The 16,475-nt window shown below is 45.7% G+C and overlaps 1 protein-coding gene across 1 annotated transcript in view; it reads right to left on the reverse strand.

Annotated features, from left to right (window-relative positions):
* Window positions 1-16,475, reverse strand: part of LOC135394437 (transforming growth factor-beta-induced protein ig-h3-like) — a 79,975-nt gene that overhangs the window by 19,411 nt on the left and 44,089 nt on the right. The window contains exons 5-8 of the mRNA XM_064625175.1: window positions 16,051-16,206; window positions 15,698-15,992; window positions 7,362-7,571; window positions 6,203-6,498 (exon numbers count right to left, since the gene is read on the reverse strand). Of these exons, the coding sequence (XP_064481245.1) occupies window positions 6,203-6,498; window positions 7,362-7,571; window positions 15,698-15,992; window positions 16,051-16,206 (957 nt within the window). The remainder of the gene's footprint in view (window positions 1-6,202; window positions 6,499-7,361; window positions 7,572-15,697; window positions 15,993-16,050; window positions 16,207-16,475) is intronic.

A 16,475-nucleotide genomic window follows, 5' to 3' on the forward strand; every position in this document is an offset into this window, starting at 1 on the left:
CATATAGAATTTCTCCAATCTGCAAAACACACACGCAAGCGAACCTATGCTTGATTAACGATGAAAGGAGAAAGTCACTGAAAAGGTTAGCCAGCTGTAGGACTCGAACCCACATCTTAGTTCTTTCATGTCTATGCTTGATGTTTACGAGTCTCGGGATCCGGACAAAACGTCCCCGGACGAAATGGTCCCCGGACGAAATGTCCCCAGATGCCGTCCGGTTGCACAGCCGTTGGTACCTCAAATGTGACCAATGTTTTTCATGCTACCATGTGCAGGGTTGATTGATTTAAATCACCGATTTTAATCGCGATTTAAGTCATGAATATTAATCAAGATTTAAATCACCTCCCTTATGTTATGTTTGAATTCGAATAGTAACATAAAACTGGAGACGCTGGGGAAGATGAGACTGAGCCTGGAAATGAACCACAGCCTGAAATATATTATACTTCAGTGACTTTTAGCACAAACAGCGTCACGTGACCCCTTCAGTGGCTCTCTGGCACACTGGCAATCAATTTGGTTACACATGGCGGGTGGTCATTCTACGAGCGTAGAACTTTTCCAGTTATTTCTTTTTCCTATTACTATTCGGTGTAATTCATAATATATAGTTTTCAAATAGATCTCCATTTGCATTAGCTAGTAACTCTTAGCCGCACTGTTAGAAGTCTAGACGCCCTTCTTTGTATGTGCTCAAAAAGTGATTTCGCTACTACGAGGTGGCACACGGAAGCCATGAGGTGGAGCTCTGTCTTAGAAGACAAAAATCAACTCAGTGATTTAATCAATATTCATCATATTTAAATGAAAAAAATATGAATAATTTGATTTTTTAATCCGCCGAACAAGAATGCAGTTTAGGACTGGCAGACGGCTGAGTGACGGCAGCTGGGGACATTTTGTCCGGGGACATTTTGTCCGGGGACATTTGAACCCACAGAAGAAAAAGAAAAGGCCATGGCAGTAAAAGAGTCGCAGTCGGTAAATATGTGAGCGATATCGTTGGGTGAGCTCTTGTCCGATGAGCGATTGTCGGCGCCCTGGTGAACTTCATTCCGATAGAAGTTAATTCGCAGGGGCACTACATGCGAAACGAATTGTAAATAGCTGTATTCGAAACGAATATGCGAAATTTTTCTTCTTTTTTTTTTGTTTGTTTGTTTGGTTTTTCAGCTGAAGAGGGGAGACCACTGGTTATTTTCATATCTTTGTCATTCACGAACAGCACAGCGGAATAGAACAGTGCGGAACAATCACGCATACCAGTAGGACACATATTGAAAAAAAAAAAAAAAAAGACCCCAAGCTGGGAGCAACCTCTACATTTTCTGGGCACCTTTTTCATTGGTAGGGAAAGATCTGAAATGGGATAGCGATATGTGCGCGTAAGCTACCCGAAATCTGCGGGTGCTACGAAGATAATTTCGCCATGGTACAACGAAAAATAATGACTTTTTGATTTTCGGTTTCGGTGAATCTGCGTTTGATGAAACGTTCATTCGACGTTCATTCAGCCTTAGTTGGGCCGTTCTTCTTTTTTAGTGACTCTAGTTCTACTAGCAAGCGGAGGTCATTGTAATAACGTTCTGGAATCTCAGGGTCGCTCTCCCAAATCCCTTCCTACACCAGAGGTGTGGTACATGAAGCTTTTGGGGTTTAGTGAGTCATGGGGAAGTTCCACGCAATGTTCTCCCACAATCGGGTCAATGGCTTCCGGGGCCATAAATACAGTAGCCGTACAGATCTACCTCCTTCCACGCGTTTGCGTTTTTTGCTGTTCTTCAGCTGTTCCGCTGTTCAACAGCTTTTTCTTTTCTTTCTTTTCTTCTTTTTCTTTTTTTTTTCTTGAGGCACACAAGGACGGGTATAATTTGCGTGAATGTAGAGTAACGACCGGAGTAACGCATTACTTTTCTACTCGTTACTCAATCACATTTGGAGTCGAGTAATTGGTAACGGTAATCAATTAGCTTTTGCGTAGAAGTAACGGTAACGGTAATCAATTACTTTTGTCGAGTAACGGGCACAAGACTGCTTGAGGGGCCATTTTTTGTCGACCATTTTTTTCTACACCCGTACGCATGGTATCCACCACATGCGAAATCATTATTCAGCATGAAACGGACGTAATCTTTAAATTTCCTTATCAACTTAGCTTATCTTGCTACAATTTACCTAGACGTTTCGTGTCCTCCGTTGCTTTCCATGCTGGAGCAGCGCTCACATTATTTTATGCCCTCTAGTCTAACGTGTGCAGCTTCGACATTATTGAAATGTTTCTCCCTGGTTTTCTTTTAAATAATCAATCAATCAATTATTGAAATGTGTTTGGAAGAAACATCGATGCGATTAGGAATTCGAACGTTGAATTGCATGTTTGATTCGGAATTCAAACAGAATATACGACTACTCGCTTCGGTTGACCTTTCCTTTTTTCCCTTTTTCTTTAATTCATCTTCATATCCCCCCCGTGTTTATTCACACTGTAGCAAAAAGCCGACGTCCAAAGTGAACAATCCCAGGCTGTCAATCAATATTGGATGTCCCTCAGGGGACATTTTTTGTGTGCACATTTCTTCCAGCTGATAATTTTTTCAGTGGCATTTTGATTATTTGGGGGGTGGGGGCATTTTTTCCTAAAACCCTGCACCGGAGCAACTAATAACAAAAGCAGTGCCGATTTTCATACTCAGTGCAATTAAAAACCTGTATGCTTTCAAAGACAGCACCATATAAAAGTAGGATATACATGGTCCTTTCACCGAAAAATTGGCGGCCACTGTGCACAGAAAACAAACAAGGGTGATCGACATAGCTGCAGACTTGCCTGCCGGAAAACTTGCATTGCCATACCGATCAGGTCGGAAAAACCCTAGGCAGGGAACAGACTGGGAGATTGCGACACACCTACTATCTCCAACAATCCCAAACAGCAGACGCTTTTGTCATTCCCTTACCTAATCTCCCATAAAGAGCTGTTTCAAAGACTTCATAAGAGGGAATGGAACCTTTCAGGAAAGGGAATCTAGGATAGGGTGTTGGATTTACGCTGCTGTGTGGCGGAGGGATTCTTTGTACCCCTTTAGCCCGCGATATGGCGCCACAGGAAGGCGCAAAATGCAGCGCGTTACCAACCTTCACATTTTATCATATATCGAGAGAACAGATAATCGGATGTGGATGATCCCCGTGTTAAAATGCTCTAGAAAGATTTTTGCTTTGCCGCTCCAGGAAAATTTCCGCATAGGACTCTTAGTTTTTTTATCAGAGCGTGTCAAAGCTTGTGTATCCAATTTTGGTAATTTTTTGTACTTCAATAACGCGTTTAGAAAAATGTCTTGAGAAAAGCAATATTTTTTCCTGAAGCGACAAAGCGCATTTCCGAATACTATCAAACAAGACCAGTCTCGTGAAAATCGGTTCAATATTTACCGAAAGAGACTGCAAAGTTTGTCCCATAGAAAATACATGGGGCCGCCGGAGGTGGTATCCCCTCTTAATGTAATGTCGTGCAGGATGCAAGTTTTACAGCGATTTCACATTTCAGCACAATATTTATAAGCTACAAAAATTGGTGCAAGGGTACCATACAATCAAGTAGCTGGTACCGTAAATTTTAGACCTCTTCTTGGCGTGGGTGCTTGGCATAAAGAGTGACCTGCTAATAAACGTACCTCGGGATTTCTAAATGTGAAGATCATAGGAGAGAAAGAGAGGCAAACAAATACAACAGAGGGTGCCATTCATTTCTCGCACTTCTGATTTCAGTTACTTATTGCGCTTGATTTTCTTCAGTTCCGACATTTGATAACCAGGACTTGCACTGTATAAACACGTGAATAAAAAAAGATGCAAAAATGTCTGTGAGATAATCTCACGGTATTTAAGAAAATGGCATTCTTAGGTTCCAGGGTATTCAAAGACCAGTGAAAACAAAGTGCTTGAAGTATTATGTCTAGATACATCTTTTGCAGCTTTTGCATGGCAAATCGTTATCTAGGAAGGTGCACGAATCAATGTGTATGTTCCTGAAATTAGAATCTTATTTCGTTACACTTTGAGATTACCGTATGCTGGTTAAAAAAAATTAGGGCACCTCTGATGACTCAAGTTATTCATCCGAGAGAAAATAGTTTTTTCTTGCAAACAAACAAACAATTTCTTCAGATTCATATGCAGCTTATTTGCAGAAATGCATTTCGAGAGTCTGTCCAGTACCTGTTCCCTGCGTTTATCAGAACGTAGGCTCACAAGGAAAACCACAGGCAGGTTCCGATTTCACGATTCTACGGTCCTGAGGCTGGAACACACACAAACACATGCAGACGGACAAACACAACACATCCACACGGTATCGGAATCAGGCTTTTTCGTCGATCGTCACTTTTCAACTCTACGACTTCACAACCAAGGCAGCTGCAGGAGAATGTCGATGTTCGCGACAATATTCATAATATAGCAGGTGTCCACCATAGCTGGAACCAACACCGGGAACTCATTTGGTGACACGACACGAATTCAAAGTACGACATACTCAAATTTGACAGGCGAGCAGCAGAACAAATCATTAATTGCAGTGTCAACAGAATCCTGATAGCCGGCGGAGAATACAGTAAACGATTCGTCCAGACTCGGTACTCTCGTTCCCAGCCCACCGCAAAAAGCCTCACCCTGCGGGGAACTATTTTGAGACGCGGGAGCCAAAAGCCTTCGCTGCTCTGAGGCTGTCGTGGCTGTCGGCCAATCAGAGACAATTTATTTTGAAAGTTTGAATCTGAAGCGTTTGTATCGCAAAAGTTGATTTTTACGGCTTTATCTTTACACCGTGGATTTTTTCGTGATTTATTTCGAGGAGTTTATTCTCGAAGTTTATTTTGCGAAGTGTAAACCAGAGTGATCTGGACACAACTATTATCCCACGAACAGTCTATCAACTGCGGAACCGGAATGCTTCACGAGTTGGAGCCTGAAGAACAAGTTCGGGCGCCGTTGGATTTCGAGGACTGACAACAAAGACAGGATTACGTGCCACAGAAGCACTTTCGCTGCAATGTATGATGCACTGCAAGCAGCGAAAAAAGATGCTCATCATGAAATGGTACGCACTCATGAGACTGGCTTGTTATTAGGAGTTGTACAGCGTGTTCGTCCTGCTTCAAGTTCGAACTTTCTCCCAGTGTGTCAGCAACGCAGTGGGCTTTGTACGCACAGTGCACCCATGTATCAGACCTTCGAATCAGTGCTTTGTGTCAAATAAATGTTTCTTTTAGCCAAAAATCGCTTTAGTTGTTTTGAATATCGAATAACGGCGGCAGGCCTGAAATCTAGTAGAATTCGATGGCAGCCAGGACCGGCCGAAAGGCCAGCCAAACATTGAGGCTCCTGGTTGGTCGACTGGTTATGCATAATATCTACCACGTTGCAATTTCATTGGTCGTGTGCCCAGTGTTGTGTGAATTATCTCAAACTATGGGCTCTATGAATAGCTGCTGGAGCCTGGTGCAGCCATCTGCCGGGATTGAGAGCAATCGGATGGCGCATTGTCTTGTTTTGGCTCGTCAAGGCTAGCCAAGATGGTGCTTCTTCTTCTACCGACGGCAACACGAGGCAAAGTAAGTTTATTTCTTGCAATTCAGCAATACCTTAGAGCGAAACATTGTGTGTAATTAGGTGCAGTAACGAATCATGCACATCGGGAAAGGAAAAATAGGTTGCAACAGCGTTACATTTCGATAACTGTAGAGGCCGAATATTCCTGACCATTGTGACGGACTTTGTGGCTCTAAAGCCACATCTCGAAAACGGTGCCCATGTTTGAACCTGGTTAGGATAAAAGAACCAGTCGCAGTGTTCACGAAAATGAACGTTAATTTGTGTCATAATTACTGTAATTCCGCAATAAAATTTGTCACTTTTTTCCCTTATGTGTGTGTTCCTTCAGCTTCACAACACCGTTATAACAAAAAGTCTGGTAGAAATGTACACGAGGCCTCAGGAGGATGGCGCTAGTTCAGGAACAGCTTTTGAGATCCCTATGGAGTCATAGAGTCCGGCTTAGTCGGAGCAAATCAGAACATTTTCCAAGGGATCATCATGATTTTCATCAGGATTTTCCAAGGTTTGGGCATGTGTAAATGTAATACCTTTGAATGTGGGGCTCTCTACACAGCTCATTGTTCAGGACATACCACCTCACCTTTCTGTACACCTTGAGCCTCAGGGTGCCGTGTCCTTCCCAAGTAGGCAGTTCCCGATCATCCTTAAAATCGTCGCTGCGTATCCGTTCGTTATGAATTACGTGATGCTGCAAGAGATGGACGAGTTCCTCCGTGGTGTTTGGGGGTGCAGCTTTCTCGAAGGCAGCGTTCGACGGGGCAAATATGGTGAAGGTTCCCTCAGCAAGGGCGGCAGCCAGTCCAGTGTCTTCCAGTAGTGACATAAACGTTGACAAGATGTCGGATCTTTCAAAAATCAAGTCCACCAGGCTTTTCGCTGTGAAGGACCAAGATAGCAAAGTATATGAGGGCGCTCATCGGTGGTCCGCGGGCTACAACAAAGACGAGCAATTTCGCAGCGATGGAGTAAGTATCGGTGCAACATGAGAGGACATAACGTTGGACCAGTACAATGTAGCTTGTTTCTTTTCTATGGTGAACAGCACCACCCATGCCCTTCAAGATATTCCTTTCCTGGCTTTGTCCTAAAGTATATAGCAGTTGAAAGGGAGGGTGGTACAGAGTTAAAGGAGTCTAAGTCGACGGCACACTTTATTAGTTCTACCCCTGAAATTAGGTAGAGCAAGGAATAAACCTATAAGGCGGAGATACTTGGTACGCCGAATTCTGAACGCACCCGGGAAGACAGATCAATAATACATTTCGCGTGTACATCCTATGTGCTCCAGATGCGTGCAGCGTTCACGCGTGTGAGGGAAACTATGATACAATGAATCAGTTGTCGCAGCCTTTCATTCCAGATATCGGGGGGTGAGAATCGTGCAGTGTAATACTAACATCACTCAAAGTGAAAGTATGCTTTCGAATGTATTCTAGGGACGATCTCAAACAACGAAAGCTATGCCGTAGATGGAGGCGATTTGGTTGACAAACTCTATCTTGAAAAAGTCTGGGCAATTGGCGACACAGAAAAACAAACATACAACACTGCAGCGCAAACCAGCAACGTTTAATTTCTACGACAGACAATAACTACGAGGCAGAAATCAACATGTATGATGTTAACCAACAAGCCCAACGTGACTGCCGTAGTTGGTGGAAACCCCACAATCATGGCACGTTACTGCGACAACCTGCTTAGTATATGTTGGGTAAAACGGTATGTAACAAAGCTCTTACCACGTTTTGGCATAAGAATGCCAGTGATGACAGAAAGATGACCGTTTTTTCCAAGCAGTATCTCTCCCGTGAACTTGTGATCGTTGACGTAAACGCCGGAGGCATTGCAGTGAACTTCTACGGATTCGCCACTCAGAGTCTTCACGTGTTGCCTGTCTGTGACAGCAGGGCTACAGAGGGGCTTTGGCACGATATGATTCTGCACCACAGCTGCAACATTCAACGCTAATATTTGTACTCCGTTCACAGTTCATGTTGCTGTGCGTGTTCTGTATATTTACCAATGAAGAACTTCAATTCAATTTTATTTGCATTACATTTAAACTTAAATCAACAATTCAGTTAACCTTGCAATGGATGTCTTGAACCTTTCCATTGTGCAGCCAGGTATCGGAACAGGTAGTTTTTTCGGTCCGGTTCGGGTTCAGGCATATTGGTTCGGTTCGGGTTTAGCTCCGCTGAACCGAAATTATCAGCTTGAACCGGTTCAGGCATATCGGTTCGGTTCGGGTTCGGATCAGGGAGAACCCTCCCCTCCCTCCCCGCACACACACAGACAAAAAAAAATCGATCAGCGGTCGGGACATTTACAGGGATTGGAACCGTTGACAGACACTTGACAGACTTTTGAGTGTCTGTCAAGAGGAAATTGGGACCCTTTCCTGCCGTTGTGAATGGTGGAAGGAGGGAGGGTGTCTGTACGGTACGGCATAGGAATAAACAGGTCCCTTGCTTAGTGGGGGTGGGCTATTCCATTCCTCTAGGATGCGGAGAGTGCTACATAGGCGAGATGGGCCGATGCGTAAATGAGCGCTTACGAGAGCATGCTAATAAGGTATCAAATGCTGAGGCCGGCTCGTCCCGTTTAGCGGAGCACGTAATGGGTTGCGGTTGCGAGCCGGATTTTGAAGCCACTGAGATAAAGTTTAGGTCAACAGGATGTGTATCTCAGGCAGATCGTGGAAACGCAACTCATCGTAGAACAAGGTAGATATTGTGTTAGTGCCCCCACCGCGGTGCTTACAAAGAAGCAAGAAGAAGTGATAAAGAAAGGTTGTTGGTTTGGGTGATATCGGTGTTTGGCATCAAGTGTTATCTGTGACATAACGTCATGTGGAGGGAGTGTCGGTTAGAATGTATGTTTCGCTTGTTTTCAGCGTCAGTAAACGGTTGAAAGTTGCGTCGTCGCTGTCTCGAACCTTCTTCTGTTGTCGCCTGGCCAAGGGAAACAAAAAAAAAAAAAGGTCGGTCAGTAGTACAATTATTTCACCTCTGAACCGATTCCCGAACCGATACCCGTATGAATTTTTTCGGTTCGGTTCAGGACAAGCAAAACAATTGTTCGGGTTCGGTTCGGTTCGGGTTCGTCAGAAAATAACGTTTTTTTTTTTCGGTTTTCGGTTCGGGATCAGTTCCGGTTCCGATCCCTGTGTGCAGCAGGGTCATCCGTGCGCCGCGAGGACACTCTGCTTCACGCAGCTCTGAAGTTATTAAGGACGCCAAGGAAAATATTTTGGCTTCACAAATTTCGAAGCGAGCTGTCCCAGGGACAAGTTAGGGCATCAGTGTGTTATCACGCGCTTTTTGGTACCTTCATAGGATACGACCTTATAATCCGTTCAGCTCTAGTCTACACACTCTAAAAAGTGTGTCATACATCGTGCCGTCTACAGGCGTTGTGGCTTTTATATGAACAGTCAGTGAGAATGTCTTTCCGAACATCAATCAAATTCCGTTCAGTTGTCAAAATCCTGTCAATTCAATTGTCAAAATCCGGATTGGGTCTCCACTCACTTTCAAAAAAGCTTCGACGCAGGTGCACCTTCTTTGCAAGCGGAGAACTCATGGTGGTCGTACGTTCTAATTAGACTCCCGAGTCCCACCTGGCTTCACACAACCACTGGTACACACTCGAAACACAAGAATGTAGAGGACAACTGAAGAAAAAGAGAAAAATTCTAGGGGACCCGTGAACTGGTGTTTTAATTCAGAAAGTTGCCACGAGGACAAAAGGTGGTATGCGGACACCAGATGAACGATCGGTATGGGTAAAGAAGAGAACTTGCTTCCACATTACATTTTCCTTACCGGGTAACTGCGGAGTTGTATCTCCGCTCTAGATTTCTTCGTGCTCCTGTGGAATGTTGAAACGAGAAGCCTGGCAAAAGCCTCGAAAGAGGCTTCTTGCTGAAAATACCGGCAAGAGGCTGCCGGTATTACCTTTCAACCGGCATAACGCGCAAACAACCGGTTGAGTCGGTGAAATACCGTCCACGTGGTAACCCTAGCTCCTGACCATCGTAGACCAGTCACCTGTCCACCGTCGTATGTACTGTGTCTATACGCGCGTGTAGTGTGCTCGCAACTTCGCTTGGTCTGTGCCCAAATCCTGCCGTGTCATGATGAAGTCGTCTGAACGGTGCCAGTGCCTCCTCTATACTCTCAGTGCCTGGCAAAAACTCCTCCCAAGGCCGTCGCAATCCTCCTCACCCACCGCTCGTGGCGATCGCGTGGGGGCGCCGCGTAAACAGGGTCCGTCGTCCTCCCTCCGCAGATCGCCGGGCATGCATCCAGCTTTGTTTGATCGGAGTGTTGCCTAGCATTTTGTGTGATTTTTGCCCACGAATTCTCTTCTGTGCTTTGTCATCAGTGGACTGTCGACATCATACCGTATCCCAGCAGCCTACTTCTTCACAAAAGGACTGACTGGCCCTCAGCTCCATAAGCTCATACTGTTCGTAATGGAAAAAGTGGAGTCTTGTGGATTCAGGATTGTGAGGTTAGTGACTGACAATCACAAGGTTAATGTGAATGCGATGAAGCTACTATGCGATGCGATGAAGCCTACTAACCTACAGGATTGAGCATCCCATTGACTACAGCAGACTGCTCTTCCTTAGTTTTGACCCATGCCATGTGTTGAAAAATATTCGATCACAGTTCTTAGCACATGACATAGGCCCACAAGGGGAGATTTCATCTTCCCACATAAAAAAAGTGCACGAATTGCAAAAGAATATGACAATCAAGGCAGTGCGCTATCTGAGTCGGAAGCATGTGTTTCCAAATAATATCGAAAAAATGAATGTCGCAAGGGCCGTCCAAGTTTTATCTCCTGACGTCACCTCTGCTTTGGAGCACCTGAAGGACCAGACTGGACACACCTGCAGCATCTCATTCGCAACTGCAGGACCAACCATCAAGTTCATGAAGTATATATACCGGTGGTTCGTTCTTCACGATACGAGCAACACTACCCAGCACATCCGCCAAAAGTTTCCAGATGCTCGGCATTATGATGACGCGGAAGGTCCTAGACTTGAGTGGCTTGAGGCCACTTTGCCCATGTACCTGGAGGACCTGAAAAGCAGATGTCAGCATCCACGGGAATTCATGACAAAGGAAACGTACGAAGCATTTCTGCTCACTACGTATTCCACTGTAGCCTCCATCAAATATCTGCTAGCAGAGGAGAAGTTCAAGTTTGTACTTACACGCAAGTTCAATAGCGACCCTATAGAGTCACTTTTTGGGACATTGAGAATGTCGTCAGGTTGCAACGACGTCTTGGACGTTCGTGCAGCCCTCTCAGGACTTGAGAAAATTCTGAAAACAGGCATTGCTGCGTCTAGCGAATGTTCGAATGTAGCACACAGCCAGCCTGTCACCACATCAGGTTCACTCCCTACTGAAACCCCACTGCCAGAGGTGCAGTCTGAACCTCAAATCGCAAAGACTGCCTTGGTTGTACTGGAGAGACTGAACACAGTAGTCTTGCCTCAATGGCTGCCAACATTGCAAATATCTGCCACTGCATATGTTGGTGGCTATATCGCACGGGTGATAAGTGAAAAGATCGAGTGTGAGTACTGTGTCTGTGCAACGATGAAGCCAGTGACAAACCAGCCAATCTTGCAGTTTACTTGTAGTCAGGACAGAGGTGGGCTGCTGTATCCATCAGACCAGCTGCTGTTTGTGCTGGATACATTAAGGACATTTGCTGAATGTGCGCTGCAGGAAGCTCCAGGTCTACGAAAACCGCTGGCTACCTTACTATGCCATGCAGTTCCAGCCCTCTGCCGTTCAAAGCTTCTCAAGTGCCAGACCAACGAGGACAGTGAACACAGAAAGCAGCTCATGGAACTTATATCAGTTCGTTTCCTGAGGCCACTACTTGTAAACCATGCATTTGGTGTTACGGACAGGCACGACTCTTTCAAATATTTTGCGAAGAAACCCATGTCTAGAAAATACATGAGGCTTTAACCATGTGCTTGCTCACGTCGTTTCGCAGGAATGTGTGTCACAGCAACCAGCGTTAATTTTTGTGTATAAAATGTAATAAATGAGAAATTTATATGTACATCTTACTTCGGTTTATGCTCGCCTTTGGGGCAGTAGGGAAGAAATGCACGAGAATAACTGTTTGAGTAGCAATATCAGGTGCATATGCGTAGAAAACGGGGATGCTGTGGGGATCGTCTCACCCCTGCCGCTCTATGGGGGGGGGGGGGGAGTCTGTCTCAAGTTCAATTTTGAGAAAGGAAGTTAAGCTAGAGGCTGCAGAGTAAGGTAAACGCGGGTAGCAAACTGCGAAAAGCACATTATTCGGTTGAAAATCGGTTCTGACGTCTCCGAGGTGCTTGTCACTACTGTCACACGCGAAGCCCCCGCCCCCGCGTTCTCAGTTTCCCTAGCCTCACCCCCGAGAAAATAGGACAGCTACGCCCATGATCAGGTGGACCACGGAGCGTAATTTGCTTAACATCTCAACGATGAGCAGCGAGGATATAAAGGGAAGGGAAAAGAAAGCAACGAAAGACCGTTAAATGCAGCGATGCACAAGCCACCATACAGTGTATGCAGGAGACACTGGCTGCGAGCGTGTACAGAAGCACAGGAGGCAGTCTGCTACTACCCTGTTTGGATAGCGGCACCTGGCGGCGAAGCGCTGTACTTGCGCCGACGGCGGGCGGTCATTGTTCTCCTCTCCTTTTGCCAGGCACTAAGAGTATAGAGGAGGCACTGACGGTGCTCGTTTCTAACCCCCTTCCAGACGTCGAAACTTCCACTGATACTGATACCGCCGCAGTTACTATTTCCAGGTTGTGGAGGTATTCGTGGTGTGTTTGTTTTTGTTTCCGTATTAGCGGCGCGAAGCAACTGTGGCTATGAGTGGCGTACAGATGTGGACAGTTGGAGAGAGGACAGCAGGAAGGAGTGGGGGACAGGGGGGTTAGTGTGCTCCCTGGGCCGACTTCAAGGGAACTGTGCCGACATTCGTATGGAAAGTCTGCCGGAAAACCCCACACAGCACAGCCGGTGCGGGGATTCGAATCCGCCGTGTCGGCGTGGAACCGGGCCATCCTAACCACTATGCCATAGGAGCTGATCGTATTCATGGTGTATCGCCATCAAGCCTTGCTTTCACGCTGATTGCATGTGTCCACCTAGAGCGATCCTCCACGTCGAGCCATCAATTTCTGGAAGTTATACGGTACCGTCAGCTGTTTCGTCAGCTGTTTGACTTAGTCGTGCTATGTTCCAAATGAATGACTCTATGAATCATTTCAAGCAAGTATAACAATGTATTGTATAGCATCCTTAACACACCGACATGCAATAAATGTGGCAGCAACTGTAATATTATCAGTAGCAGTGGTAGTTCCAGCGTCTGCATGCGAGTTAGGTCGGATTCAGACTAACGTGACGTTTTTCGCGTCCGTGTTGGGACCGCTTTTATTTCATTTATTTTTATTTTTTTACTTTTCACAGGTTCCAATCGGGTTCGTATAGGCGATACACACTACCGTGTTTTCTCGCGAGTGTCGTGTCGGCGACGATAGATTTCACACAGACCCCTTTCTAAGCGATTTTCACGGAACAAACTCGTCTTTATCTCCGTACCTCTTCAGACTACAGAGTTTTTCCCCGCGCGTCATATCGAAATTTGTAGCGGGTAGTTCAGAGCTGCTATTCACACTGTCCGCCGTGTGCCCACTCTGCGAAAATTACTGCGTGCCTGTTTCTTGCCCGTATTTCTCGGACACCACACCCCCTTCTCATGCATCTTCTGTTGCTCCCGCTCCTGAATGATATCAGGACGTTGGAATTTTCTTTACCTCTCTGTTTCAAGTGCACATTGCTGTTGCGCCATTAGCTGTCATATTATGGACACTACAATATTGTTGATATGTTTACATACATATTTTTATATGTACGAGTTATATTTTTGCCTCTGTGTTGACAAAAGTGTGCAATTAAAAACGTTTCCTGCTCGCAACATTTATTGTCGTAAATCGTTTCAGCAGTCACAGTCAAGCAAGCAAGCAGTCAAAAATGACACGGTATGGAGGTCTGATAATCATGGCTTGTATTCACGGAATGGCGAAACGGCAGGCCACAGAACACTCCCTTCTCCTTCTTCATTTATCTCTTATTTTTATCAGTATCAGGATGCACACGGACGAGGAATTTGGTGGTGTGAAAGGGTGCACATACACCCTGAGCCGAGTGCGTGAATAAACGGGCCAGAGTAGGGGACACGCCGAGAGTTTCTCGGCACAGATACACAGTCTGTGAACAAACATGCATGTGTGAATAGAACCATAGACTTTAATGGGTCCGTTTTTCGCTCGTGAAAAACACGGACGAGAAAATCGTCAGGGTGAAACCGGCCTTAGGCGGGTTTCACACTAACGTTTTTCTCGTGCCTGTTTTTCACGGAGCCAAAGCGGGTCCATTGGAACCTACGGGGCTCGATTGCCATTAGGTTCTATTTTTGAAGCGAACGGACGGAAGACACGGTATAGTGTGAAAGCGGCCTAAATATGACCGGACGTCTCGGATCACGTGGGACGTGTCCCGGTTTTACGCTCGTAGTCCCGCAGTCCTACCAGCGTACTTTTGGGATGGTCCATTGTGTCGCTTTTGGCCGCAGTAAACCCCGAATGAAAAAAATAAAAAATAAAAATAAAAAGGAAGAAAAAAACGAAAGGGCTAAATAGCGGAAAAGGCTGTGAACTTTCTCATGGCCTTCTCCTGGCTCACTTCTTCCAACGGTCTAGCCAATGGAATTTTCAGATGTGTTTGCTTCTTAGCCCTCCCACGGTCAATATTTTGTCTAAAGCAAAGCCCGCTTTGCTCATCAAGCTGCCTCGGTAGGAGCATGGTTTGGTATAATGATCAATCATTGCGGCTCTGACAATAGTGAAAAGTTTAGCGAGCTTGGGCTGGGATTTTCGCTTCATATCGGCAAATATGAAGACCTTAAACACAACACGTTCAGGTCAGACCATTTGATATGCGTGCTATGTGTAGTACGTCATAATGAACACGAATGAAAACAATATTATGTGAGCATAAGTAAATTAATTAACGGTATTGTTCACAGCCGAAATAAAAGAGTTTGATTTCTTGACTGACAGCCCCCCCCCCCAAAGAAAAAAAGAAGAAAAACTCTGGCCGCACATGTCCCTTTGGAATCAGAGGAATATGTTCACATTAAGCATGATACATCTACTATGAATCGTCAGGGACGTGACGCAGACAAAGTCCACAAAGGTACAGAGCGCATGTGGATCTGACCGGGTGATAGCTCGCTGGGAGAGGTTTTTCGCAGTAGGTTCCTGAAGGGGAGCCCTCTTTACTCAGGACCTTCTGACCTAACCGGCGGCACAGTCCCACGCCCGCACCGCCTAGTGCGTGCCTGGGGGGGAGGGGGGAGCGCCCCCCAGACCCTCCCCCCAATCTGTGGAACCCAAACTGACCTAACCTCATTAAAGTGAGGTGAGCCCCTTCTGGAAACTACCGCAAAGACCCAATACCTAGCTCGCTGGCCACATGGTTGCTGTACGATAGTCATGTCTCACTTGAAACCTACAAGAAGATTCAGGTGCGAAAGAGCAAAAATTTAGAAAGAGCAAAAAGGTCACGAAGGACGAAGTTGCAGTTCACTTTGATTACATGATCCCTCTCCCTCCCACATAGTGGGCGCCATGCAAACAGGCCTATTTTGTCACACTCTTTTTTTCTTCTCCCTCTCTCTCTGTTATTTTCGCATCACTTCAACGGTGGCGCTTCGAAAGTAATCCTTCACCGCCTAAACAAAAGCCACAACGCCTGTAGACGGCGCAATAGAATACTCATTTTTAAGAATGTGGGGAAAACGTATCCGCGGACCGTTCACCCTGGTGTCGCTCATGATCGTTCTTGTCTCGTAAAATTCCCAACTATTATTACAACTCCGTCAGCAAGAACATTTGTCGAAGCCAACTTTCCTCGTTACCATCTTATTTTCGTTGTGTCCTTACGTGGTTGTGTTTCCTTCTCCTTACCAAGTGTGACGTTGATGTCTTGCGATATCCTGCGAAGCTCTAATGGAGGCAGTTCTTGGAACGCTTCGTCAGAAGGTGCCAAAATGGTAAAAGGCCCATTGCTTCTCAATGTTCCCAGTAGTGGCCTGGACTGCAGGAGCATGCGAGCCAGCTCTCGGAACCGCCCGTCCTCCCGAAGGAGTTCTGGAAGGGTGTTTTGTGATGAAGGGAATAACACACCGCCAATTAAATGGACAATGCCGTCTTTGGCCTCGTGGTCTCGTCGAATGACGGGAACGCAGTTTACCGTTGTGATCTGCAAGTATAACGGCGAAATGAAGGAGGCAATTTATGGACGGTTGCACAATCCTTACCCCGTTGGAATATCTAGTGAGGTACAGTGACCCTCCGGCGCTGTTTTTCAGGTCGCCTTCTGCTTCTTGAATCTTTACTCTTCCACTTAGTACGTGCTGCATTAAGTTGTCTGCCAGGTTTCCCTCAAACTTGAGCTTTTCAATCTTCGAGAGCTTCTGTCAATTACCATCATATGTCAGTTTTGTGCTCTGCTCCAGTATGGGCCTGGCATCACGTAATCACGTAGGACTGTTCAACTAGCGTTTATCTATAATTCCTTTTTTTTTTTTCAGTTCATAAGAAATATGCGCAGTGTTGTGCGTAGCTATATAATAATATACGCCACTTCTCTATTCGCCATAAACGTATTTCCTTTGCTGTAGAAGATGCTGTGGTGGTCGCACCGTTGACGTGTTTATTGTAATATCGTGATTTGGGAGCGTAT

This window comes from Ornithodoros turicata, chromosome 5 (genome assembly GCF_037126465.1).
Source record: "Ornithodoros turicata isolate Travis chromosome 5, ASM3712646v1, whole genome shotgun sequence".
NCBI classification, from domain to species: domain Eukaryota; kingdom Metazoa; phylum Arthropoda; class Arachnida; order Ixodida; family Argasidae; genus Ornithodoros; species Ornithodoros turicata.